The sequence below is a fragment of the Lissotriton vulgaris genome, chromosome 12, assembly GCF_964263255.1.
Source record: "Lissotriton vulgaris chromosome 12, aLisVul1.2, whole genome shotgun sequence".
Lineage (NCBI taxonomy): Eukaryota > Metazoa > Chordata > Amphibia > Caudata > Salamandridae > Lissotriton > Lissotriton vulgaris.
Genome location: NC_141700.1, coordinates 727,663,668 through 727,690,521, shown reverse-complemented (window position 1 = coordinate 727,690,521; position 26,854 = coordinate 727,663,668). Strand labels below are relative to the sequence as shown.

Below are 26,854 nucleotides of genomic sequence, written 5' to 3'. Positions count from 1 at the left end.
CAAATTTAAACCAAAAAAAAACAGTGCAGTCTATTTAGAGGAGTGGTCTCTAGCTTCTGTAAGTTGATAGTGCATCACTTACACTCAGAATCTCAACCCTATTAGTACACTTACGCGGCAGACCACAGGGACCCTGCAAACAGAATACACAATAGATGACTGGAAATAGGTAATTGTAGTTTTGGACAGAAGGGTTTGGGGTATTGAGAATTAAATATACCCTCTTCAAAATGATACAGGACTGGTACAGTACCCCTGAGAAACTTCACACATCCAGGCTTTTACACCATGCCCACTGCTGGAGATGTCATCACATGGAGTGTGACACGCTCCTTATACTTTACATATGTCTTGATTTGGGTGGGGGCGGGGCTACGTGGCCTCAACACTGGTCACCTTTAGCAAAGCACATATGTAGAAATCTTTTAAGTATAACAGTCCTAAAGAATACCAAATAAGGTCTTTCATCAATTGCAACACTACATATACTGTATATGTGATCATCTGTGCATGCGATAAAATGTATGTGGGGAGTAGCGCAAGGTGTCTTAAGATCCGGGTTTAAGAACATGTCAGAAATATAAGCAACAGGGACATTAGTAACCCAATAGTGCAACATATTTTGAAAAACCACCCTGATAAGGATATCACATTTCATGATGAAGAGCCATTAATGTGATAATGAATGATAGTTTGAGATTTACCATTCTTCAACTATGTTATATGACAGACTGATATGGAATCATCTATATCTATCTATACTATACTACTATAATAAAGCAAGAACTTTCAGCCTTTGAGGCGGGTAAACTCGGGAACCACAGCGCCAATCCACACACCCGATACACCGTTGGAATCGTAAGGGTGTGTAGATGGTTATAGGCTATATACATTTTTTAAAAAAAACGTTATTTAAAAAATTTACAGTAAAAAAAAAAAAAAAGTAGTCCCTCCGAAGTAGCGCCGGCCGCGACGTGCGTGCTCATGTCAGGAGCGCGGAGAGAAGCGGCGTCCAGGAGTGTGACTAGGAGCGGCGGACATGGCACGGGGGAGGAGCGGTGACGTGAGGAGCAGCGGACAGGCCAGCGGCAGTGCGAGCAGCGGACAGGCTGGAGGAGCGGCGGCTGAGGTAAGGGAGCGGCGGACATGGAGCGGGGGAGGAGCGGTGACGTGAGGAGCAGAGGACAGGCGGGAGGAGCGGCGGCTGAAGTACGGGGACCCATGTCGGGGCAGGCGGGGGTCGGGGCAGACGGAGGACGGGGGCCTGGGCTGCTGGACAATGTCGGGGCGGTTGGGGGGCGGGGAAGCCTGTTGCTCCGGGACAAGGTCGGGACGGGCTGCTAGTACTAATATAATAAAGAGAGAGCCCAAAACTTTGAGGCGGGTTATCTCAGGAACCACAGCAACAATCACAACACCCAATACAGCGTTGGAAAGGGCAGTTGCAGCAGAAGGACATAGGCCATGCAGACGCTCACCATATACATTTAAAAAGTAAAAGAACCGTGCCAGCAAAGTAGTCCCTAGTGGGTGTGTCTGCGTTGTGCTGTGGGCGTGTGCTGGGGGCGTGACAAACGCTGGGGGCGTGTGGTACGTTCCGCCCTTCATGCCATGTCTCATATCGTGTGCTAATCCCACCCTGCTCTCTTTAAATACCCCTGCACCCCATAATCATAACCCACCCTTCCACCTTAAAATACCCCAACACCCTTAAACACTAACCCATCTTAACCCTATAAATATACCCTGTACCCCAAAACTCGAACCTAAACCCTAAAAATACCCTTGTACTCCCAAACCCAAACCTACCCCTGTACCTCAAAACCCAAACCTACCCCTGATCCCTAAAAATACCCCTGTACCCCAAAACACAAACCTAGCCCTGAACCCTAAAAATACCCCTGTACCCCAAAACACAAACCTAGCCCTGAACCCTAAAAATACCCCTGTACCCCAAAACACTAACCTAGCCCTGAACCCTAAAAATACCACTGTACCCCAAAACCACCCCTGAACCCTAAAATCCCCCTGTACCCCAAACCTAGCCCTGAACCCTTAAAATACCCCTGCGCCCCAAAACCCAAGCCTACCCCTGAACCCTAAAAATACCCCTGTACCCCAAAACCCAAACCTACCCCATAACCCTTAAAACACCCCTGTGCCCCAAAACCCAAACCTACCCCATAACCCTAAAAATACCCCTGTACCCCCAAACCTAGCCCTGAACCTTAAAAATACCCCTGTACCCCCCCAAACCTAGCCCTGAACCCTAAAAATAACCCTGTACCCCAAAACCCAAACCTACCCCCTGAACCCTAAAATACCCCTGTACCCCATAACCTAAAACTATATCTGAACCCTTAAAATACCCAAACACCCCAAAACATATACCTCAGTACCCCAAAACATATACCCCTATACCCATACTTACCTTGTCCAAACATTTAAAAAAAACATGCTTTTACCATTCATGCATTTCGTTGTAAATGTATGCGTGGTAAAAGCATATAAAATGTAATGCCATGCGTTATAATGGCATTGCGGAGTCATGGCACTTTCGTAATGAAAGTATGCAGAAAGAAAGTTGCGGAATAATGGGTGTTTACCCTCCCTCGGTAAGTACATTGGTGGCATGGCGGCCCACATCTCCAGCAACATACTTATATTTTTTCACCACCCATTTGAAAAATGCACAGGTCTCTCATATTGATAGCCAGCACCGACATATATAGACTTGATAAAAGAAAAGCCCCTAGTAAAAAATTTAAGTTCTGGGACATATGGGAAAACTATCAGCAAGGTCCTAGCTAAATTGTTTGGTGGATAATTTGAAGGGATATTGTCCAAAAAGTTGGCAGGGATCAGATACACCCACGCAAAAGTCCAATGATTATGTGTAAGCAATGGAAAGCCAGGAGAAGGCCTGCATGAGTAGCCATAATGGCTACCCCCCCCCCCCCCTCACATTAAATCCTTCTATAAAGTAATGGAAACAAGGGGACCCTCCTCTCTTTCTAACGTTACAGGGGAACTGTCGAGATACATACATACATTCCATTACATGACAGTGAAGTCTAAGAACTAAAGAGAGCTCGGGCCCCGACAACTCCTTACTAATAATATTGCACTAATGAGGACAAAAAAAAAAAAAAGAGAGTCATGGCTCACCCGACAATCCGTGGTATCCATGCCAAATCAAGTCCGTAATTTAGCTGCTTGTTGGCCTTCATGGAGCAACTGAGTAAGATCATTCCAGGTCTCATCTGGGAGCAGGCGTGAGCCAGAATCCCACAACACGCGAGACAACCGGCTCAGAAAAAAGTGGTCTAAAGTGACCACAAAGCACAACTGGTAGCAGAAAAAATAGGCCGACTAAAAGTATTGAGTGACCTAGACTCCCTCTCCAGAGGGACATTAGGAAGGGTGTTGATGTTAGGGGAAGCTGTAGCAGCCTGAGCCAAACGGCTGCACAGAGTAGGCTGCAGAAGAAGGCAGGCATGGTCTTCAGGGGCAGGACTGTATCTATGAGCTATACACAGGTCCACTTGGGCCCCTGAAAAAGGTGTAGCCCAAGATCCCAACAAAATATGGGCTTCACTGAAGGGAGCACAGGCTCAATCCCCGTTTGGCCCCTGATTAAGCACCCCAATTAAAGGGTCAATGGCTGACTCCACAGAACAGAGCTGCAGCTCCAGAACCACAGCTACCCTCCCTCAGAACCTCAGAGAAAACAGAGCTAAACCTCAGTAGCGAGGCTGGAAGGAGAAAACAAGCCAGAGGAAGAGGAAGACTCAAGGCCAATAGCTTCACCCAGCTCAGAAATCAAACTAACTTCCAGAGGAGGCTGAACAGGAATAAATCCTATTTCTGCTCCTCCACCAAAACCCTTTTCTCTTGGAGAAAAAACATAAGGGGGCTCTTCCGAAGGAGGAGAGTAGCTAGAGATGAACTGCCCCACGACACTGCCCCTGATGCAGTCCAGCGTCCATGTGGCGACGCCTCAGCATCAGAGAGTAGACAGTTTAGCGCTGATCGGTGCCGAAGTCGACATCAGAGCTGGCTGATCAGACACTAGTGTCATAGGTGGGCACCTCAAAGGGCTCTGAACCGGAACATACATGGATCTGATGAAGAGTCTACAGGGCCTCACTGATGCCGAGGGAGACCCCACCAGTGTGGATTCAGTCAAGTGACATCTGGCCACCTTGTGGTCGAGATGTGCACCAGAAGGTGGCAGAGCCTCAAAGATGGCATTAAGGGAGAAATCATCGGGTCCAGAGAACCCCGGCTCCAGGGAATACCGAAAGGTGCAGGTTAGACTCTCCCCGACTCATCAACCTAAGGATGGGCAGGGGAGTCAGAAATGCTGGTTATGTTACAACTTACATTTTGACATCGAGGTAGATTGATGCCCATTGGAAGGATTTCTAGAGCGGGCTTTCAAGAGTCCCTTGGAATGAGAATGTCACCGCAATCGATGTGGAGCCTGTGACAACCGTGCCTCCAAGATCTTCATGCAGCATTTCCGCAATACCTTCACCCGAAGTTGGTGACAGGAGTCACACTCCTTAGAGTGATTGTGTTCGTCAAGACACTACATGCAAATATTGAGGATCTGTGGCCGAAATCGGCTGTCCACAGGACCCACAGGTTTGGAACCTGAGAACAATCTGAAAAAAACACAATATTTTGGCGACAAAAAATATCAGGATAGCCCAAACAAACCGGCCAGAGGAACCACTCTCTGGATCCGTGTTGGAAGCATGGAGTCAGCGGATGGCTTATATGGACTCTGTCGATGTTACATCTGGGTTTTCTGGGGGGGAGAGATAGTTCAAAGTTAAGGAACCTGCAGCTAAATGTCTCTACCTAAAATTCTAGTTTAAACATAAGATCTCACTGTGCAGAACATCTCTATCAGTGAGGCAAGGCGAATGATTCGCAAATATGTAAAGAAGAGCAATCACCACCCTGAGGCTTAATGTTTTAATCTCCAGGTGCATGACAAGTAATCAACAGGACATAAAAAATCCACTCACACCCAAGATGACGGTTCAGCTACAAATGCATGAAAAGGTTCACCAAATGCCTGCAATAAGGTGGAAAAACATTCAACACAGGTGCCAATTAGATTTCCTGATGTGGGTGCAACGATAACCATGATCACACCATAGGGGCATAAGTTTGAGAGTTGCAGAGATTCTGTGCCTTTGAAGTGTACAGTTTTGTAGCCTGTACAATTGGTTTTAACACCACCAAAAATGTAACACTTTTGCTGGTCTATACTCACCATCTTCTTCAGAGGTTTCTTCAAGCAGCAGGTCTGTTAGTCCCTCCCAGTCTTTCAAAATTGGAGCTGTACTATCCCAAAGACTGTCCACTAAATATGCAGCATGCTCATGGTACTGCCAAACAGAAGAGTTAAAGCAAAAAGGAAAACATTATACAGCAAAAATACAACAAAGACCAAAATGTTTACTATTTTTTATTGTAGCTCTCCGCCAATGATGTACATTAATCATAACAGGGTAATACATTTTTTTTAAATAAAAAATGTTACAAAAGTTTAAAGGAGAGGATTCACAGGTAATATGATGGTTCGCCTTTAAGGGCATTTTAACACCATCAGAGGCCAGCCTCTGTCCCTCAGTTTTTTTTTCTCAAATAAGAATGTCTGGCATAATGAAGGCACCTGTGAGAAAGATTTATACCTACATCCAGAAACTTTATCTTTTCATCAAAAGACCTTTAGAACATTGTAAAAAAACAGAGTAAAAGCAGTACTTCAACAAGGGAGAGGGGAGAGAAGCAGTTATGTAAATTAACATTTTATTATAGACTGACCAGACATACCAAATAATGCATTTGTAGGACTAAAAGTAATACAATAAAGTGATGAACTAACCTCGAAGTAGCAGCACAACACATTTCAGATACCTTTTCAAAGATATGTCTTTGGTTATAATTATCTTTGCTTCATTTAATCCACTAATTCCATGCAAGAAACACTCTGCAGAATGCCAAGTGACATGGATTATATTGTACCCCCCACTAAACTATGTACAGAACTCATCCGCTTTCCAGCTCAATCTGTGTCATAGCAGAAGCAGTACATTGGCTGAGCATGATACATAAGAGCTGATAATGATGGATTTCCATTGTCCTAGTGTCCTCTAAAACGTAATGCAAGCATGTTATCATTAAACCAAATCAGGATGCTATCTATTTAGTTATAGCCTGTTTGGAGACAGAAGTAAATGCATCTGGTTTGGCATAAGGAAAAAGGAGCATCTTTAAACACCTTATGTCTTGAGTCTTACCAAAATAATGCAGCAGAACAGATTATATTCAAAGTTTGTAGTGAAATGTTTTCCATGGCGGTGGATTTGTAACCAAAATGCCTAAATGACTTGCAATCCAAGATCACTTTCAGGAGGAAATAAGTATGAAATACAACCTAATCGCTGTAAAGTATCATATATGGCTTGTTGGCAGGTAGAACTTTGCGAAACCACTTCCATTGCAACTATTTCTGATATTACAGCCACTAAGCAGACCATCATCCACGTACAGGGCCTAAAGAAGGATACATCACATTTTGTTCCGAAGAAGAGAAAAGCCTCCTAACAGGGTGAGCATGGGAAACATTTCAATGACACCATTGAAAGCCTTCCTTAATATGAAAAGCGACCACAGGAGTAAGCTTAGTAAACAGGTTTGCTCCTTTGAGTTCACTGGAAGGTTGTAATTGACGGTGTGTTGGTTCCCAGGACCCTGATGCACCTTTACCTCAGGGGAAGGCGCGGCCCTAGGACCAGGGACTCAATGAGTGTGAAGGGTGTACGTTTCTCTTCTGGAACATCATAGGGCTTGTGAGTAAGATAGAGGACCCTGAATAGTTACTCCTTGTTAAACGCTTGGACATGATTTGCCTCCAGAAAACATGGGCCGTAGAGATTAGCTACCATCTGGAAGGCTACAAAACCTTCTTTATGTCAGCTATCCTCTCTAGGCTAGTACGAGCCAGGGATGGGGGGTGGAGGCGTGTTACTTTTGTCTCAGTAGCAGTACGAGGTAGCTCTGCCACATTGCTCCACGCCTCCTCCACTCTACATGTGATGCTAATATCCAGCAGAAACAGTAGGCTCCTGCTCTTAAATTTTTACGATGCGGGAGTCGCCCACTTGGAAGATTGTAACACAATTGGGGTCCATACTCCAGAATATCACCCTGAGAGGGCAGAGTTACCATAAACAGGTGATTTTAATATCCACATGTGTGGAGACATCAAGCATGGAGGGGTGAACGCCATGGGCTGCGTGCGACAAGCTGGTCTGCATATGAAACATACACCTCAGCACACTGCACTTAATACTATCTTGCAAATTCGATCTAACATCTGACATGAACAAGCTGCCTCCAGGAAAAAACAATATTATTCTCACTTTCATCGGGAGAGGGCGTGAGACTATTATTGATTTTATGTTTGTTTCAACACATTTTTTATTCTTGATCACGGAATTCTCAGTTAAGGCATGTGTATACAGCAACCACAATACCATTTGTGAATCAACAGGATGGTCTCGAGTAAACAAGCATATTAAGGAGGGGTTGGGAGTTACTTTAAAAGTGGTGGAAGGGGGAGGGGACTAAAGTGGGGGCAAATCGTCCAAGAGCAGCTTCATGAGTCCCTTTTCACCCAGTGTCACAGAGAGTTTGCCACCCGTCTAGATAGTGAAGCCACTGCATCAGATATTATGGATGCATTTGGAAGTACGTCCAGTGCCAAAGGAAAGTTATTACAGGCCCCGGGTGGGCGCTTTACGCACCAAGGACCGAGATAGTTTAACTCTTGAGTGTTCTCAGGCATCTAGGCAACTGAAACAGGCCTTGGCAGTGACACCTCGAGTCCAGGTGGCTGTTAAAAATCTCAGGAGAGCCTACAAGGCTGCCCTAGTAAAACACAAGTCTGCCTTGAAGGGGGGGGGGGCTGGTTAGATCTAGTGGAGGCCAGCACCTTGAGCAATAGATCAAAGTTCTGGGACATTATGGACAATCCCTTTTTATCAGTAGACAGCAGCAACTTACTAGATGCCCATATCCCAGAGGATGATTGGGTAAACCATACTGACACTTTGCTGACAGAAGAGCAAAAAAGAGTGGAAGGCAAAGCAGAGCTAGATTTTACAACACTAGAGGTAAGAGCTGGCATCACGGGACTGTCTAAAAAATAAGGACCCAGGTCCCGATGGGATTCCCCCAGACCTCTACATTGGGCATGTGGAAACCTGGGTACCTGTACTTACAGCTGTCATCAATGCATCAGTCCAGGCCAGCCGCCCAGACTCCTGGGCCTTATCGACCATTGTCCCAGTCTTTAACAAGCATTTGCAATGCAATAGGTCTCGCATTAGGAAAGTTTGAGCTATTAGTATTGTAAATTACACATTTTTTATTTATGTGTTGGTTTTGAAAATAGCAAACTTAATTGCTTTGTCATTTACAATGCCAATAGTTTTAACTGTGCAAATGTGACACCTATAGCATTTGTAATGCAATATGTGTTGTATTTACGTGACTTAGATGTATTGATATTTCAAATAACAATGGCTTTTACAGTTTTTAATAATACTGAAATAAAAGTTATTGTAATTTATAATAGCAGTAGCTTAAACTTTTGTAAAAAAAAATTGTGAAGAATATGTTAATTGTATTTTATTGTGACGAAAATCCAAGAACAGAAGTGAAATATTAACATCTTTTTGTGACATTTGTAATAAAGCTTGAAACATAGAGAACATATTTGAACCAGTTGTTGAATGGTTGCACAGATTGATGATGTGGTGGTGCTGAGTGATGTTGTGGTGGCGACGAGTGATGTTGTGGTGGCGACGAGTGATGTTGTGGTGGCGACGAGTGATGCTGTGGCGTTCATTGATGCTGTGGTAGCACCTAGTGAGTTGTATTTCCCATGAGTGATGCTGTGGTGGTGCTGAGTGATGCTGTGGCGAAGCAATAGATAGATAGAGTGAGGGCAATAGATAGAGTGATGGCGATAGAGTGAGTGTGATAGATAGAGTGTATTTATGTTGCATTGAGTAGTGTAAGTATGAGGTGTGTAATTATACGGCACTGAGTGGTAATATGTGGATTGTATTTACGTTGCATTGAGAAGAGTAATTATATGGGGTGTAATTATGTGGCACTGAGTGGTAATATGGGGAGTGTATGTTGTATTCAGTAGAGTAATTATGTGGCACTGAGTGGTATTTGGAGTGTATGTTGCATTGAGTGCAGTGTAATTATGTAGCATATTATGTGGCACTGAGTGGTATTGTGTGGAGTGTGCGTTGCATTCAGTAGAGTGTACTTATGTGGCACTGAGTGGGATTTGGAGTGTATGTTGCATGGAGTGCAGTGTAAATATGTGGTGTGTAATTATGTGGCACTGAGTGGTATTTGGAGTGTATGTTGCATTGAGTGTAGTGTAATTATGTGGCGTGTAATTATGTGGCACTGAGTGGTATTTGGAGTGTTTGTTGCATTGAGTGCAGTGTAATTATGCGGCGTGTAATTATGTGGCACTGAGTGGTATTTGGAGTGTATGTTGCATTGAGTGCAGTGTAATTATGTAGCATGTAATTATGTGGCATTGAGTGGTATTGTGTGGAGTGTATGTTGTATTCAGTAGAGTGTAATTGTGTTGTGTGTAATTTTGTGGCACTGATTCGTATTGTTTGGAGTGTATGTTGCATTGAGTGCAGTGTAATTATGCGGCGTGTAATTATGTGGCACTGAGTGGTATTTGGAGTGTATGTTGCATTGAGTGCAGTGTAATTATGTAGCATGTAATTTTGTGGCACTGAGTCGTATTGTTTGGAGTGTATGTTGCATCGAGTGCAGTGTAATTATGTGGCATATAATTATGTGGCACTGAGTGGTATTTGGAGTGTATGTTGCATTGAGAGCTGTGCAATTATGTGGCAGTGCAGTGTGTGTGAGGCAGGGCAGTGTGTGAGGCAGCGCAGTGTGTGTGTGAGGCAGCGCAGTGTGTGTGTGAGGCAGCGCAGTGTGTGTGTGAGGCAGCGCAGTGTGTGTGTGAGGCAGCGCAGTGTGTGTGTGTGTGTGTGTGTGTGTCTGTGTGAGAGGCAGCACATTGTGTGTGTGAGGCAGTGTGTGTGAGGCAGCGCAGTGTGTGAGGCAGCATGTGTGTGTGTGAGGCAGCTTGTGTGTGGCAGCGCAGTGTGTGAGTGGCAGCACAGTGTGTGAGGCAGTGCGTGTTTGAGGCAGTGCAGTTCATGTGTGAGGCAGCACAGTGTGTGTGAGGCAGTGTAGTGTGTATCAGGGCAGTGTAGTGTGTAGCAGGGCAGTGTGTGTAAGAGGCAGTGCAGTGTGTGACTCACAGTGCAGTTTGTGTGTAACAGTGCAGTGTGTGTGATAGGACAGTGTGAGTGACACAGCAGTGTGTGACTACATAGTGTTTGTGTGTGTGTGTGAGGCAGTGCAGTGTGTGAGGCAGCGCAGTGTGTGTGAGGCAGCGCAGTGTGTGTGAGGCAGCGCAGTGTGTGTGAGGCAGCGCAGTGTGTGCGAGGCAGCGCAGTGTGTGCGAGGCAGCGCAGTGTGTGCGAGGCAGCGCAGTGTGTGCGAGGCAGCGCAGTGTCTGCGAGGCAGCGCAGTGTCTGCGAGGCAGCGCAGTGTCTGCGAGGCAGCGCAGTGTCTGCGAGGCAGCGCAGTGTCTGCGAGGCAGCGCAGTGTCTGCGAGGCAGCGCAGTGTCCGTGAGGCAGCGCAGTGTCCGTGAGGCAGCGCAGTGTCTGTGAGGCAGCGCAGTGTCTGTGAGGCAGTGCAGTGTCTGTGAGGCAGTGCAGTGTGTTGAGGCAGCGCAGTGTGTTGAGGCAGCGCAGTGTGTTTGTGGCAGTGCAGTGTGTGTGAGGCAGCGCATTGTGTGTGAGGCAGCGCAGTGTGTGTGAGGCAGCGCAGTGTGTAGCAGGGCAGTGTGTGCGTGATGCAGCGCAGTGTGTGTGAGGCAGTGCAGTGTGTGTGTCACAGGGCAGTGTGTGCCACAGGGCAGTGTGTGTCACAGGGCAGTGTGTGTGATAGGACAGTGTGAGTGACACACAGCAGTGTGTGACTACGTACTGTGTTTGTGAGGCAGCGCAGTGTGTGTGTGTGTGAGGCAGCGCAGTGTGTGTGTGAGGCAGCGCAGTGTGTGTGTGAGGCAGCGCAGTGTGTGTGTGAGGCAACGCAGTGTGTGTGTGAGGCAGCGCAGTGTGTGTGTGAGGCAGCGCAGTGTGTGTGTGAGGCAGCGCAGTGTGTGTATGAGGCAGGGCAGTGTATGTGAGGCAGCGCAGTGTGTGTGAGGCAGCGCAGTGTGTGTGAGGCAGCGCAGTGTGTGTGAGGCAGCGCAGTGTGTGTGAGGCAGCGCAGTGTCCAATGTGTGGAAGGCCCTGGTTACTTCAGCATGAATGACGCACCTGCACTTCATAGCAGCTAGATTTAGACCGGCACTGCAGGAATATAAACCCCTTGGAAGCCCTTGAATCGTCTGTACATCCAGTTCTAGTGTCACAAGATGCATTCTGTTGTTATATCTATTTCCAATACACGTGGCTGTGTTTATATGTGACAGGGTACTGCTTGGCCCAAAACATGGGCTTCAAACGCCTGGTCGCAGAGCGGTGCAGCCGCCTGCAGGCTGGAAGCACACGGCTTGATATGGAATGATTTACATTTAAACAACCAGTCAGTACAAATACTATATAAAAAGTCGGTGTCAACTGAGAGTAAGTTATGCGTTAAGGCACCCAACCTTTTAGGAACAATGGTAGGACTTCAGTGTTCACATTGTTTCATAGCGAATCAATGGTTGTTTAAGCCACATAAACTCCACTCGTTTACTCGTAACATGGACATATAGTGAATATGAATATCACTGCTAATTTGATATTATGCATAACAGTGTGAAACAATACTGCTGGTACTGCACAAGATTTTAGTTTCAAAGAGCTACTCTGTGTAATAGTGTTTCTTACGACATTGAGCTTATGAATAAACCGTCAACATTAGTAAGCACAGAGCATATCAGATACGCGGTTATTCTATCAGCAAATCTGAACAGCAGCCAAATGTAAAACCAAGCTTCTGCCGGCAGGCGAGAGTGAAAATAACATGCCGGAACTAGCTAGATTTTTCGCAAGATTATTCGGTTTCAGAGAGCAGCTCAGTGTAATAGCGTTGAATAAAAACGCCAGCATTAGTAAGCACAGAGCATGTCAGATGCGCGGTTGCTATATCAGCAAATCTAAGCCGCCGCCCAAATGTAAAGACAGATTTATGTCGGCAGGCGAGAATGAAGATAACATGCCGGTAATGGCTAGATACAAGTACTTACTAATTAGTCTGTTTGTCAAAATCGAAAAAGGCATGCTTCAGCCGGAAAAGTCACGGAGATGCAATCAAATTAACCTACATCAAAGTGCTCTTTTAAACAATGTCACATCTTCGGATTGGTTGGCTACGTCATGTGACCTTCCAGTGAATGTGAGTAGCGTCATCTTGGGTGTAACGTCGAAACAAAAGTCGACAAAGATTGGGTATTTCTAAGCATATCGGGTTTTCGACAAACAATAGTTATTGTGAAGGCAACCCGTCAAGTGGTCGATATCTATTAAATAACTCAATGATCGTAACAATTATCTTGAGATTATCTTAGTCACGTGGATGCTCCCAGAATTGGATAGGTTAGCTGGGTCATGTGTCATGTCAAAGATATAAACAGCGTTACGAAACCAGGAAGCCAGGCAACCTATGTTGGGACGGGGGCGGGGCCGGACACGCGACCGGAGCTTTCCAGGAGGCAGGTTGCAGTGGCTGGCGCATGGCTCCGGTGCAGAGAGAGGAGAGCCCTGCGTGCAGCCGGCGTCCGCCCGGGAAGCCAAGGAGCAGAGTGCCGGTGTCCCTGTGCCCGTTGACGTCGGAGTGAGCAGCCCGGAGTCCTGCGGAGTAGAAGTCCCGGTGAGTGGGGCTCCGTGCTTGCGTGTCTGTGTGTATGCAGGGGGGGTGGGGTGTGGGGGGCGGCAGCGTGTGTATGTGTGTGTGTGTGTGTGCGCGCGCCTGTGTGTGTGCGCGTGCATGCAGAGGAGTGGGGGCTGGCTGTGTCCCGGTGAGTGGGGCTCCGTGCTTGCGTGTCTGTGTGTATGCAGGGGGGTGGGGGGGCGGCAGCGTGTGTGTGTGTGTGTGCGTGCCCGCGCGCCTGTGTGTGTGTGTGTGCGTGCATGCAGAGGGGTGGGGGCTGGCTGTGTCTGTGTGTGAGCAGGGGCTGTGAGTTACTCTGCGCAAGCGCGGCTCAGACGCGCGCTCCCGCGGTCAAAACTGAGACTGCAAAAGCGCGCGTCTGAGTCGTGTCCACTTTCCTAAATACGGGCCACATTAGGTCTGTAGCAGACACTCTCAATGCTCACGCATTGAGAGTACGTCTGCTCGACCTAAAAAGGGGGATCAGGATTGCACTCTTTGCTACAGGCCTATCTCTTTTTGGTTCTGGGGTAAAAGTGGTGAGTCGCATGGTGCTGGATACACTTGTATCCTGGGCAGACAAAAACAACATTTTATCCAAGGTTCAATATAGTTTCCACCCAGGTCGTTCCACAGTGAAACAATGTTTGAACCTGTATATGGTTTTGAATAGGTACACTGTTTCTTGATAAATATAAAACCATACGGGAAAAATTCTGTTTTTACATTTAGTAACCTGGTGCTCTATTCCCTCTTGGTTAATAGAGAGCCCCTCATTTGTTTGAGAGAACACTGTGGCTTGCACCAGCTCTATCCACCTAGCCTTTATGGACCTGTATTCGATTGTGTAAATAGACTGAAGCTTTGGCAGTTGATGTCTTCTATTGGCATTTACAGAGATATTGTTTTGTTTCTAAGGGACCTTCACCGAGATTCAAGCGCTGTCAGTTATTCAAAAGATCACAAAGTGACCCGCAAGTTTGAAATCAAGAGAGGGGTGCGCCAAGGTGTATACTGGCCCACTTTCTCTTTATTCTATACATCAATATCCTTTTTTCCGAAGCAAAAGCGGATTGCCCCCGGGTGGGTAAGCGTAGCCTGACGGTCATCATATATGCAAACAATGCTGTCCTCATGGCGAAGACAGCCAGGAGTTTACAACTCCTGTTGAACCCTTTTGTTCATTTTATGGAGAACTAGGACCGGATGGTTAATCATACCAAATCTTTTGTTATGCAGGTGGGATCTCCCAGAGCTAAGCAGTCCACCTTTAAGATAGGAACCTCCTCAATACCCGAGAAAACTTTTTTTTTATCTGGGAGTAGTGTTTGACAACACACTGAGTTGGGGCCCTTTGATTACTCGTAAGAAAGGGGACCTGGTCAGAGGGATTGCGGACGTTTTTAGGTTGAGCCTGAGCCAGCAAGCAAGTGCTGCTCTGGTGAAGATCTGTTGTAGTTCAGTACGGGAGAGAAGCCACGCCCACTCCCCCGCCCATATTTTTTAATGGTGTGACGAGTGGGACCCGGACTCGGGTCCTCCAGGCTTGCCTTTTCATGTGTCCCCTCTCTTTGCACAGCACACGGACTCCTGGAAGACCACGGACGTGGACGGCTGTCATCCCTTGCTGAATACAGAAGACCCGTGTTTCTTTAATTGGGCGGACCCAGACCTGGGACCCGCCCTCCGGACATCGGTAAAACCCACCCCAGGCTACACACAGGTGTGTGTTACACCCGGAGGAGGAGGAGAGTGGCGACAGGAGAGCGAGGACGGTGAGGAGTGGAGGAAGAGCGAGGACGGTGAGGAGTGGAGGAAGAGCGAGGACGAAGTGGAGGAAGAGCGAGGACGGAGCGGAGTGGAGGGGGATTGAGGAGCAGAGAACAAAGAGGAGAGACCAGGCGGACCAAGGAGCCGAGAACACCGGAGAAAGACCTGAGGAGAAGCGAGACTGCAGCGACACGCCAGGAGGCCGACGAGAAGGCGCATCGCCCAGCCACGTAAACAACCCCCTTCCACTCACTATTCCTCACAACTAGCGGGGTATCTAGCGTGCACTTGTGCTTCCTCACAACCCCTTCCCTACCACAGTTCTTCTGGACAGCCGGAGTAATATTGGTTTCTCTTTTCTTTCTGCTGTCATCTACCGGCCCTCGCGCAACAACGGCGGAAGCCCGGACTACACCTCCCAGATGACACCGGGAGTTGAGACGACAGGGAGGTACACGAGAGGCTGCGGAGGACGCTGCCAATCTCCTTCCCTACTATCGAGTCCCTGTGCAAAAGCGAAGACTATATAAATGAATAAAACCTGCCCTTCCTACAACCCCGTTGTGCGTGGATTTGTTCGGCGATCCCCCTGAATCTCCACAAGTGGTGGAGAATGCGGGCATAAGGGAGGCAACCATCAGGGACACAACGATGGAGGAAATGCTACAGGCGCTCGTAAAGGGCCAGGAGCAGCTGGGATGGGCGGTAGAACAGCAGCTCGCCGCCGCCCAGTTAGACAGAGACACATTCAGAAACACCGTGGTGGCACAGCTCGAGGGGATGCACCACACAGTCGACCCAGCCAGCAATCCAGTGAGAGAGAGTCGACCACCGGCCACCCCAGCAGGTATTTCCCTACAGAAATACGTTACCGGGGAGGATCCAGACGCATTTCTAACAAACTTCGAGAGGGTGGCACTGGCTTGTGGATGGCCCCTGGAGAAATGGCCGTTTTTTCTTGCTCCCCTGTTAACTGGAGAGGCGCAGGCCGCCTATCAGGTCGCCAATGGTAACGGACAGATCCCCTATGGACAAATAAAAGTAATCATCCTAGACCACTTGGGATTGGACGCGGAGGCATACAGGGTGCGCTTCCGTAAAGAAAGAGGGCAAGCCGGGGAGAACCTGAAAACATTGTTTTTTCGCTTAAAGACAGCCGCAGACAAGTGGCTCACACTTACGACCAGCACGAAGGAGGAGATAATGGACAAAATCTATTTATAGCAGTTTCTCGAGGCCCTACCCTTTGGGACCCAGAGGTGGCTCAGACAGCACTCCAACCTGTCGACCACCCAGGCCATGGAAATGGCGGCGACATATGTCCGAGCACAACCCCGCCTACACACAACTGAACCTGAGAAACCAGCCAGACCCGTGTTCAGACCTGAACGCAGACCGCGAGCCCCCCCTGGGCTGCCAGTTCCAAGACCTATGACGACAGAGACACCCCCATTCCGTGGTCCTCAGTGCTTCGACTGCGGAATGTGGGGACACATGGCACGACTCTGCCCCCAAAAACGCTCACAAGAAGAACCCATGGACGTCATGTATTCCGCAGAGCTCGGCGGTGCCTATCACCTGAGTGTTAAAGTCAACGGTACTGTGGTCAGGGCCCTCCTGGACTCGGGCTGTAAACAGTCAGTAATACAGGGTTGTTTCGTGAAGCCCCTTCAGGTAATGCCAGGTTCCCTAGTCTTTATTAAATGTGTACATGGGGACGTCAAGGGTTATCCAGTTGCGTATATCCCCATTGAAGTAGAGGGAAAGAGTACTTTGGTTGTGAAGGTGGGGGTCTTGAACACCCTTCCCGAGAAACTTATATTAGGGACTGACAACCCCCACTTCCTTGATCTATTTGAGGGGCGGCTTCATCTAGATAGGATTAACAACGCTAAAGCTATCCCTGCACTGACCTCCCCTGATCCCTGGGAGGGTGATAGGAGCTGTCGGTTTGCCCAGGCCAACGACGCCACCTTATTCAATGCCTGGGAAAACGCCCACAGCGAACAGGACAATCCCCAACCCCGATATCCCCACTTTCTGATTAAAGATGGCCTCCTATACAGACAAGCAAAACAGGACGATCCTATGCAGCTGATTGTGCCATCCTGTTTCCGTGAACAAATCATGTTCTACGCGCACACCCACTTGTTGGCAGGCCATATTGGGAGCGAGAAGACCACACAGAACATGCTAAGAAGCTTCTATTGGCCTGGAGTGTACCAGGACATCAAATCTCACTGTCAGACATGCGACCTATGTCAAAGAAACAACACCCAGAGACCCCCAGCGGTTCCTCTACAACCTCTCCCAGTCATCGGAACCCCCTTTGAGAGAGTCGGAATGGACCTCATCGGCCCTCTACCACAGACAAAGAAGGGATACCAATACGCACTTGTCATCGTGGATTATGCCAAGCGCTTCCCCGAGGCGTTCCCCCTGAAAGCCCCCACCTCCAGGAACATTGCGGATAAGTTCCTGGAACTGTTCTCACGGGTAGGATTCCCTAAAGAAATCCTTACGGACCAGGGGACTCCGTTCATGTTGAGGGTCATGAAAGAAGTGTGTCTCCTACTCGGACTCCACCAGATAAAAACATTGGTGTAGCATCCCCAGACCGATGGCCTGGTGGAGCGCTACAACGGGACCTTGAAGTCCCTGTTGAAGAAGATGCTAACCGTGAACGGAAGCGATTGGGATCTGCTGCTTCCCTTGGCCCTATACGTGATCCGAGGCCAAAAGCAAAGCAGTTTAGGCTGTTCATCTTTTGAGATGTTGTACGGGAGACAACCCGGGAGCCTCCTGGACATGACCAAAGAGGTGTGGGAGGCAGAAACAACTGGAGATACCCGAACCCTCTTAGAATATAGCCAAAACCTGAAGAACAAGCTGGGGAAGATACGCGAGCTGGCCTTTGCTCATCTGGAAGAGAGAGTCAAAGAAAGCAACGAATACATTATGACAAGGGGAAAAAGTGGAGACATCTCCTCGTTGGGGATTGGGCGCTTGTACTCCTACCCTCACCCACTAAGAAATTCCAGAATGAGTGGCAAGGCCCGTACAAAGTCACCGAAACGATCGGAAAAACCATGTATCGTTTGCACCTGAGCGGGAGGAAATCCCAGATCTTCCATATCAACCTTCTGAAGAAGTGGTTGGGAACACCACCTGTGTCTTCCAACCTCACTACTCCTGTGGGACAAATCCCAGAGACCACGCTTAGTGAATTGGTGGTCAATGACGAGTTATATCGAAGCGAGCAAGAGGAACTACAACATGTTCTACGACCTTTTGAGTCAACCTTCTCCAACCTTCCGGGTATAACCCGGCTGGCCAAACACCGGATAGAGACCCCTGCGGGAGTCACGATCAAGCAACGTCCATACCGGATACCGGCAGCCAAGAGGGAAGCCATAAGGAAAGAAGTAGAAGAAATGATTAGACTAGGAGTGATCCGCCCGTCTAGAAGCGAGTGGTCCTCGCCCATAGTGATGGTGCCCAAACCTGACGGAAGCAGCAGATTCTGTATGGACTTCAGGGCGTTAAACTCAGTGTCCTCCTTTGACGTATATCCTATTCCCCGGATTGATGAGCTCATTGAGAAGCTAGGGGACTCGAAATATATCAGTACCCTAGACCTGACCAAAGGATACTGGCAGGTACCGTTAAGGGAAGAGGATAGAAAGAAGACCGCCTTCGCTACCCCAGACGGACTCTATGAGTTCAACGTCCTCCCGTTCGGCTTACATGGTGCCCCGGCCATGAACGAGGTGTTACGGGGACACCAGGGATACAGCTCGGCGTATCACCAGGGACACCAGGGATACAGCTCGGCGTATCTCGACGATATCATTATCTTTAGTTCGTCATGGTAGGAACACCTTAACCACCTACAGGTCCTCCTACAACAACTACGAGACGCTGGATTACATGTCAACGCCAAGAAATCCAGGATTGGTTACCAGAAAGTCAAGTATCTAGGGTATTTGCTGGGACATGGAGCCATAGAACCCCGGATTGAGAAAGTGAGAGCCATCGCCGACACCCCATTTCCCAAGAACACAAAAGAGATGAGAGCCTTCCTGGGACTAGTGGGCTACTATCGGAGATTCATTCCCTCGTTTTCGGATGTAGCAGCCCCCTTGAAGGATACGTTGAAGAAGCATGCCAAGTGTAACGACTTCCTCAATCCATCGCCAGCAATGTGGAAGGCCTTCCAGACGCAAAAAAAAGCCATCACGACCAGCCCAGTGCTTACATCCCCAGATTTCACGAAATCCTTTATTCTGCACACTAACGCCTCTGACTTTGGTATTGGGGCCGTATTGTCGCAGGAAATTGGTGAAGGGGGCGAAAGGTCCATCCTTTACATCAGCCGTAAGCTGTTCCCTAGAGAAGTGAAATATCCCACCATTGAAAAAGAGTGTCTCGCCATACGGTGGGCAGTAGACAAACTGCGCTATTACCTGGAGGGGCATCTGTTTACGTTATATACTGACCACACCCCTCTGTTATGGATGAGTAGGAACATCTCGAACAACCCCAGGGTCATGAGATGGTTCCTCGCCCTACAGCCCTTCAGATTCCAAGTCCGCCACAGAAAGGGGAAGGACAATGTCAACGCGGACTTCCTGTCCAGGTTTCCTCTTCCCGATCGGGAGAATCCTAAGGGGGAGGTGTGTGACGAGGGGGACCCAGACTCGGGTCCTCCAGGCTTGTCTTTTCATGTGTCCCCTCTCTTTGCACAGCACACGGACTCCTGGAAGACCACGGACGTGGACGGCTGTCAACCCTTGCTGAATACAGAAGACCCGTGTTTCTTTAATTGGGCGGACCCAGACCTGGGACCCGCCCTCCGGACATCGGTAAAACCCAGCCCAGGCTACACACAGGTGTGTGTTACACCCGGAAGAGGAGGAGAGTGGCGACAGGAGAGCGAGGACGGTGAGGAGTGGAGGAAGAGCGAGGACGGAGCGGAGTGCAGGAAGAGCGAGGACGGAGCGGAGTGGAGGGGGATCGAGGAGCGGAGAACAAAGAGGAGAGACCAGGCGGACCAAGGAGCCGAAAGACCTGAGGAGGAGCGAGACGGCAGCGACACGCCAGAAGGCCGACGAGAAGGTGCATCACCCAGCCACGCTTCCCGGGAAGTGTGGCTAGGACAGGTACGGTCTTGTTTCCTGGGTTGGGCGGGACGTAAGCGGGACAAGCCCCCTTGACCCGTACTGTGCACAAAGTAAACAACCCCCTTCCCCTCACTATTCCTCACAACTAGCGGGGTATCTAGCGTGCATGTGTGCTTCCTCACAACCCCTTCCCTACCACAGTTCTTCTGGACAGCCGGAGTAATATTGGTTTCTCTTTTCTTTCTGCTGTCATCTACCGGCCCTCGCGCAACAACGGCGGAAGATCGGACTACACCTCCCAGACGACACCGGGAGTTGAGACGACGGGGAGGTACACGAGAGGCTGCGGAGGACGCTGCCAATCCCCTTCCCTACTATCGAGTCCCTGTGCAAAAGCGAAGACTATATAAATTAATAAAACCTGCCCTTCCTACAACCCCGTTGTCCGTGGATTTGTTCGGCGATCCCCCTGAATCCCCACAAATGGCTTGTTTCTTTGTCCTTCGTAAATGCTGTCTTCTGATTCCTAAATAGGTTTGTTAGCCCCTCTTTAGTATGGCCATGTCTTCATTTGTAACCTCCCATGGCGACTGACCTCTTTACTTGGCTGTTACACAGCATGTGTACTATTTCCTTTATTTCCCCCGCACTGAGAGTGAAGTCCCCAGCAGTGCCAGGAGTGCCGGTGAGTGGAGCGGCTCTAGCCTGTCAGATGCTCTTGAGTCTGGAAGGTTCCTTTCATGGGAGGCTGCTTCAAAGTGTCTGAATGTCTTTCTGTCTGTTGGTGGTTTTGATCTTTATGTTGAGGATTTCAGCACAGATGTTGGCACGCGCACAGTGCCAGGCCCACATGCTGCATAAGACATCACAAATGTCAAGTGAATAAGAGAACATGCCAGTCACCCAGAAGTGAAACAGTGAATGCTTGGCCATCCGTGCGAGAGTGGATCTTGCACACACAGTACAAGGGTACCCCCTCATCAAGTTGTCCTGGTGGGCTCTACCTGCTCGTAGGGCTGGTCTCACATCATGGAGATGCAGGCAGGTGTTACCTACTGATGCTGACCCAGGACGCTGGGGGGGCTCAAGGTCCTCAACCCAACTTTACAGGAGCTGCTGGTCCAAGGCAAATGTCCACATCTGTCTTTCAGGGGCCTACACGAGTGCTTTAGGCCTCGTCAGGGGTAGTAAGCGCTATATAAATAAATTACAATACAACTCTTGTCACATGGAGAAGGTTTGAATGAAGACACTGTACGAGGGGCGGGCTGGAGACGAGCCAGTCTCGGCGCTCAGCCCTACTGCCCGAACCCCAAGAAGATGTTGTGGGATTTAAGACACTTCAGGAAGCACCATCAGCTCCGTGGAACCCTAGAAACTCTAGCACATCATTCGGGGGTTTGTTGTGCAGTCACCCCTAAACCATCCATCAGCAATCCTCCTTCGAGTGAGCAGGGTATGTGAGGTTTATGGGGAGGCGCTCGTAAATATTCATTATAATCTCTCACCCCGCCTCCCAAGGGGCCCTCATAAAAGACCCTCGTGACTCCGTGTTCATAGCACCAAGAATGCACCAATAACAGTGTTTGAGCTGGCACAGGGAGAGGCTTATGAGCACATTTCACTAACAAGAATGAAGCTTGTGCCAGATGAAAGATAGGTTATGTTAAAAAACACGCAGCATCCATTTTTACAGCTTTAAAATAAGTCCTGTTTTTCACTTTCACGTGGTATCTAGTAGGATGGGTGTATGTAGTATATTTTGTTGTAACAATGTTCATTAACATTCCAAAACATTCAGATCGTAATGACACAATATGTGGCATACTGTTCTATAATGAGCCTGTCCTAGTCGCATAACTTACTCAACCAATTAACTTTGTTCCTTAAATGTCACATAATTTCGGTGAGCGTGCTCTTTGTCCTTCGGCCTCGCTGAGCCAGCGGTCCGTGGCTTGGCGTCTCCCAACCAATACCCGTCTGTGCCCGCCCCTCTTGGGTCTTCTTGTCTGACAGACCGGAGGAGGCATCGTCATCGTCCACAAGAACACCAGCCGCATCACGACCAACTCCGACGACACCTTCACAGCCGCCGAACACCTGCACTTCCAGATACACGACGACCCCAAGACCACTCACAGAGGCACCCTCATCTACAGACCCCCGGGACCACGCAAACAATTCAGCGAAGACATCTCCGACTTCATCAGCCCGCACGCCCTCCCCTCGGCTGACTACATCCTCCTTGGGGACCTCAACTTCCACCTAGAGAACAACAACGACCGCAACACCACCACCCTGCTGGACAACCTCGCCAACCTCTGACTCAAGCAACTGGTGACCACCCACACACACTACGCCGGCCACACGCTTGACCCCGTCTTCCCCTCCAGCAAGGATATCTCCTTCAGCCACACCGCCGGACTCCACTGGACAGACCACAGCTGTGTCCACTTCAGCTTCAGTAGGACCACTACTCACCACCACCCGCAACAGTTTCCCCGCAGAAGCTGGAACAAGATCACCACCGACCAACTCACCACATCCCTGAGCCAGAACCCTCCCGCCAGCTCAACGAACCCCAACCAAGCCGCCAACAACCTCACAAGGTGGATCACCAACTGCGCAGACGACCTTGCCCCTCTGAAGACCCCCCCCCCCCCCCCCGACACAGAAAGCATCCTGGTTCACCGACGAACTCAAGAGCTCCAAGAAGAACTGCCGGGCCCTCGTGAAAGCATGGCGCAGAGACCCGACTACAGACAACATGACCACCCTCAAGCACGCCACCCGAAAACACCACCAGCTGATCCACACCACCAAGAAAACTGATTTCAAGGAACGACTAGACAACAATGCCCACAACAGCAAGGAACTCTTCAACATCGTCAAAGAGCTCTCGAACCCCAGCGCCGGAAACAACAACATCACTCCCTCGCAAGACCTCTGCAACTCGCTTGCATCGTTCTTCCACAGCAAGATCGCAGACATACACAACAGTTTCAGCACACAGCCGACTCACCCTATGACCGAACCAACTCCCCCCACCATCACCCTCCGAGCCTGGACCCGAAGACACCATCCGCACGATGAACTCCATCCACTCCGAATCACCCACCGACCCCTGCCTCACCACGTCTTCAACAAGGCTGACGCCGTCATTGCACCCCACCTCCGGGACATCATCAACACCTCCTTCGACACCGCCACCTTCCCAGAGAGCTGGAAGCACGCCAAACTCAGCGCCCTACTGAAGAAACCATCAGCGGACCCCACCGACCTCAAAAACTACCGCCCCATCTAGCTCCTTCCTTTTTCTGCCAAAGTCATCGAGAAGACCGTCAACAGACAGCTGGCCGCCTTCCTCGAGACGAATGGATCCCTCGACTACTCGCAGTCCGGCTTCCGGGCCAACCACAGCACCGAGACCGCCCTCATCGCAGCCACCGACGACATCAACGGGGAAACAGCGGCCATCATCCTCCTGGACCTCTCCGCAGCGTTCGACACAGTCTGCCACCGCACCCTAGTGCAGCGCCTGAACAACGTCGGAATCCAGGAGAAGGCACTTGAGTGGATCATCTCCTTCCTCGCCGGAAGAACCCAGAGAGTCCGCCTCCCCCCGTTCAGATCCGAGGCCAACGAAGTCATCTGCGGCGAACCACAAGGATCATCACTCCGCCCCACCCTCTTCAACGTCTACATGAGCCCCCTCGCAGCCATCGCACGCCAACACAACCCCAACATCTCCTACGCCAACGACACCCAGCTGATCCTCTCCCTCACCAACGACCCCACAACCGCCAGAACCAGCCTACATGAAGGGATGAAGGAAGTAGCCGAGTGGATGAGGAACAGCTGCCTGAAACTGAACTCAGATAAGACGGAAGTCCTCATCCTGGGATCATCACCCTCCGCCTGGGACGACGCCTGGTGGCCCCCTGCCCTGGGCAACGCACCCAAACCAACGGACCACGCACACAACCTGGGCTTCATCCTGGACTCCTCCCTCTCGATGACCAGACAAGTCAACGCCATCTCCTCGTCATGCTTAAACATCCTACGCATGCTGCACAAGGTCTTCCGGTGGATCCCCACGGAAACCAGGAAGATGGTCACCCAGGCCCTCATCACCAGCCGACTGGACTACGGCAACTCCCTCTACATCGGAACCACAGCCAAACTTCAGAAAAGACTCCAGTGCGTCCAGAACGCCTCAGCACGACTCATCCTGGACATCCCCCGACACAGCCACATCGCCGGACACCTGAGAGACCTGCACTGGCTCCCCGTCAGCAAGAGAATCACGTTCCGACTCCTCACCCACGCACACAAAGCTCTCCTCAACCAAGGCCCCAGATACCTCAACGACCGCCTGACCTTCTACACTCCCATCCGCCAGCTACGATCGACCAACCACGCCCTCGCCGCCGTTCCGCGCATCCGAAGAGCTACAACGGGAGGAAGATCCTTCTCTTACCTGGCTGCCAAGACGTGGAACTCCCTCCCCATCCACCTCCGCCTGACCCAAGACCACCTCTCCTTCAGGAAGCAACTCAAGACCTGGCTGTTCGAACAGTAGCAGACCCCCCTCCCCCAAGCGCCTCGAGACCCTCCGGGTGAGTAGCGCGCTATACAAATGCTTTGATTGATTGATTGATTGATTGACTGCCTCATAGCTCTCCTTGTTTGATACTCTCCATGGCAGTACCTGTCTCACCGTCTGCGTCTGAAAGTGCTTGCATTTCTTGGCTCCCAGGACCACTGACATCTTTCATCCTCTTTCTGGCTTTGCCTCTTTTGTTTCTGTGACTGCCTCATAGCTGTGACTGTATAATGCTCTCCATGGTAGTACCTGTCTCACCGTCTGCGCCTGGCAATGCCCGCACCTCTTTGTTCCACCAGGACCGCCGACATCATACATCGGTTCACGCTTTCTCGGTGTCCCCGCCTCTCTCTTGCTTTGCTTCTCTTCTTTGACTACCTCTTAGCTTTAACTGTGGCATTACTCCAATGAAGTCACTGTGCAGTATATTTGCCAATTAGCCCCACTTTTTCTTTTCAAGTCTCTTGGTAAAACAGGTGTCAGACCTAATCAGTGGTGACTCCCACGCTATGGCTGTTGTTCCAGTCCAACGAAGAGAGCAGGAGCAGAGACGCAGGACCCAGCTGCAAGTTAAGTGTAAATATATCTATATTATCTATATATTCCATTGGCCAACCCCCTGCGCCTCACCCCCTCCCCCCTTGCTCCTGACAGCCACCCCGGAGTCAATGCACCTGTCACGGACCTTATGTTATCAAGGGAAATAAACTGAGCTTTAAGAACCACCAGTGACAGAGAAGATCAGGCTCCGCCCACATGTTGATCTTCCACCAGCATTTGATTGGGCATCTGTGTGCTTCCTTGAAAGAGTCCTTGTTTATCACGTTATGCCTTCTCAGTATGTTGTAGGAGCCCAAATTGTTTATGGTGACACCCTATCAGGATCAGACTGGCCTATAGGTCAAACAGGAAATGCCCGATGTGGGAGACGCTACAGGGTGTGCAACCAAGATGGCCACCCCTTAGTGAGGCTCCGCCACCCTGGAGCACATAATCATCATTAATCCTAAACCTGGGGGCTAAGATTGCCTAAAAAGGACAACGTATCGACCCAGGAGATCGCAGAGAGATTCCATCAGCGAAGGCAGCGAACTTGGAGATGTAGAGACCCCGTTGAGCCTGGATTGCTACTGCGGCCTGTGTGGCGGGCTCCTGTGAACTGAGGCCCGGCGGACTGCTGTGGTGAGGCACTTGCTGCAGCCGGAGATGATCTGGGAGGCTAAGCTGAACCCTTGCCGTCACCGCTGTTGGCGGGACCCAGCTGGAGAGACACAGGACACTGAGGAAAGGATTTGGCATAGATCTGGGCCTACACATCGTGTGCATTCCAGCGACCTGCAGCGGAAGACGGACCCGTGGGCCTATGGCAGAGGCCAAGCGCATCGCCGAGAAAACCTGCGCTGATCCCTGCCACCAGTAAGTCCAGCTAGCGCAATGGCGGATGCGTAGTGAGGGAGCAGGACAACTGGTGCCAGACGGACACCTAAGCATCCTCAAGAGGCCATCCGTAACTGCGGGCGGGGGTGAAAGGCCTAGCTTGTACACGCAACCGTTCACGGACCCAACATATTACAGCCACGTTGTGCACTTGGAACAATACCCCCTCCGCCTGTGAGGTACTGCCTGGAGAGGTCCCTGCACCAATTGCTGTCACCGACACCACGAGCCACGATTCGCAGTGAACTGAGCACACCCCTCCCGCCTCAAACGAGCGATTTCACTACCTGCAAATTACCCGACACCAAGTGAATTCTGCTGGGCACATAGCGTAAAACTGGGACGGGCTGTGACCATGCTAATTGACCCGCCGTGTGCGAGCATCAGGGGGCCACTGTCGGCATTCTAAACCCCCTGCACAGCACCTCATCTTCGACCAACCCCCCCTCCAAGTTGAAGAGATCCGGACACTGCTGCGGGGCTCAAGCTAGCGCACGTTGGAGCAGTGCGTCACTGCGGTACCAAGAAGGCTCGGCCTGGCAGTAGTGTTGGGGGCCCCGGCAGGAGTGTTGCTATACACACAGATTAGTAGTCGCCACTCCTCAGAAGAGAGGACCGGGGACAACAATTATCAGCCTCCCCTCCCATGCAAGAGCTTGGCGGGATGGAGGACAGTGGAGGTGCAGTTCCCATCCCAGAACCAGAAGACTATTGGGCATAGCCAGTGGTGCGCTGCTGAGCGCTGTGGGTTACCCATACTCACCCAGGGGAAAAAATACGTCCCCATAGTGCAGAGGAAGACAGCAAGCCAGGACAGAGAGACCGAGACGAAGGCTGTGGACAGACTACCTAGAGCTCAGTAGCATGGGGAAACCAGACGGTAAGCAGCCTAAACTGAACTTTGAC

At 50.0% G+C, this 26,854-nt stretch overlaps 1 protein-coding gene across 1 annotated transcript in view; it reads right to left on the bottom strand.

Annotated features, from left to right (window-relative positions):
• The window catches only part of STAG3 (STAG3 cohesin complex component), a 1,294,449-nt gene that overhangs the window by 527,940 nt on the left and 739,655 nt on the right, over window positions 1-26,854 (bottom strand). The window contains exon 16 of the mRNA XM_086945989.1: window positions 5,291-5,405. Coding sequence (XP_086802115.1) covers window positions 5,291-5,405 — 115 coding nt within the window. The remainder of the gene's footprint in view (window positions 1-5,290; window positions 5,406-26,854) is intronic.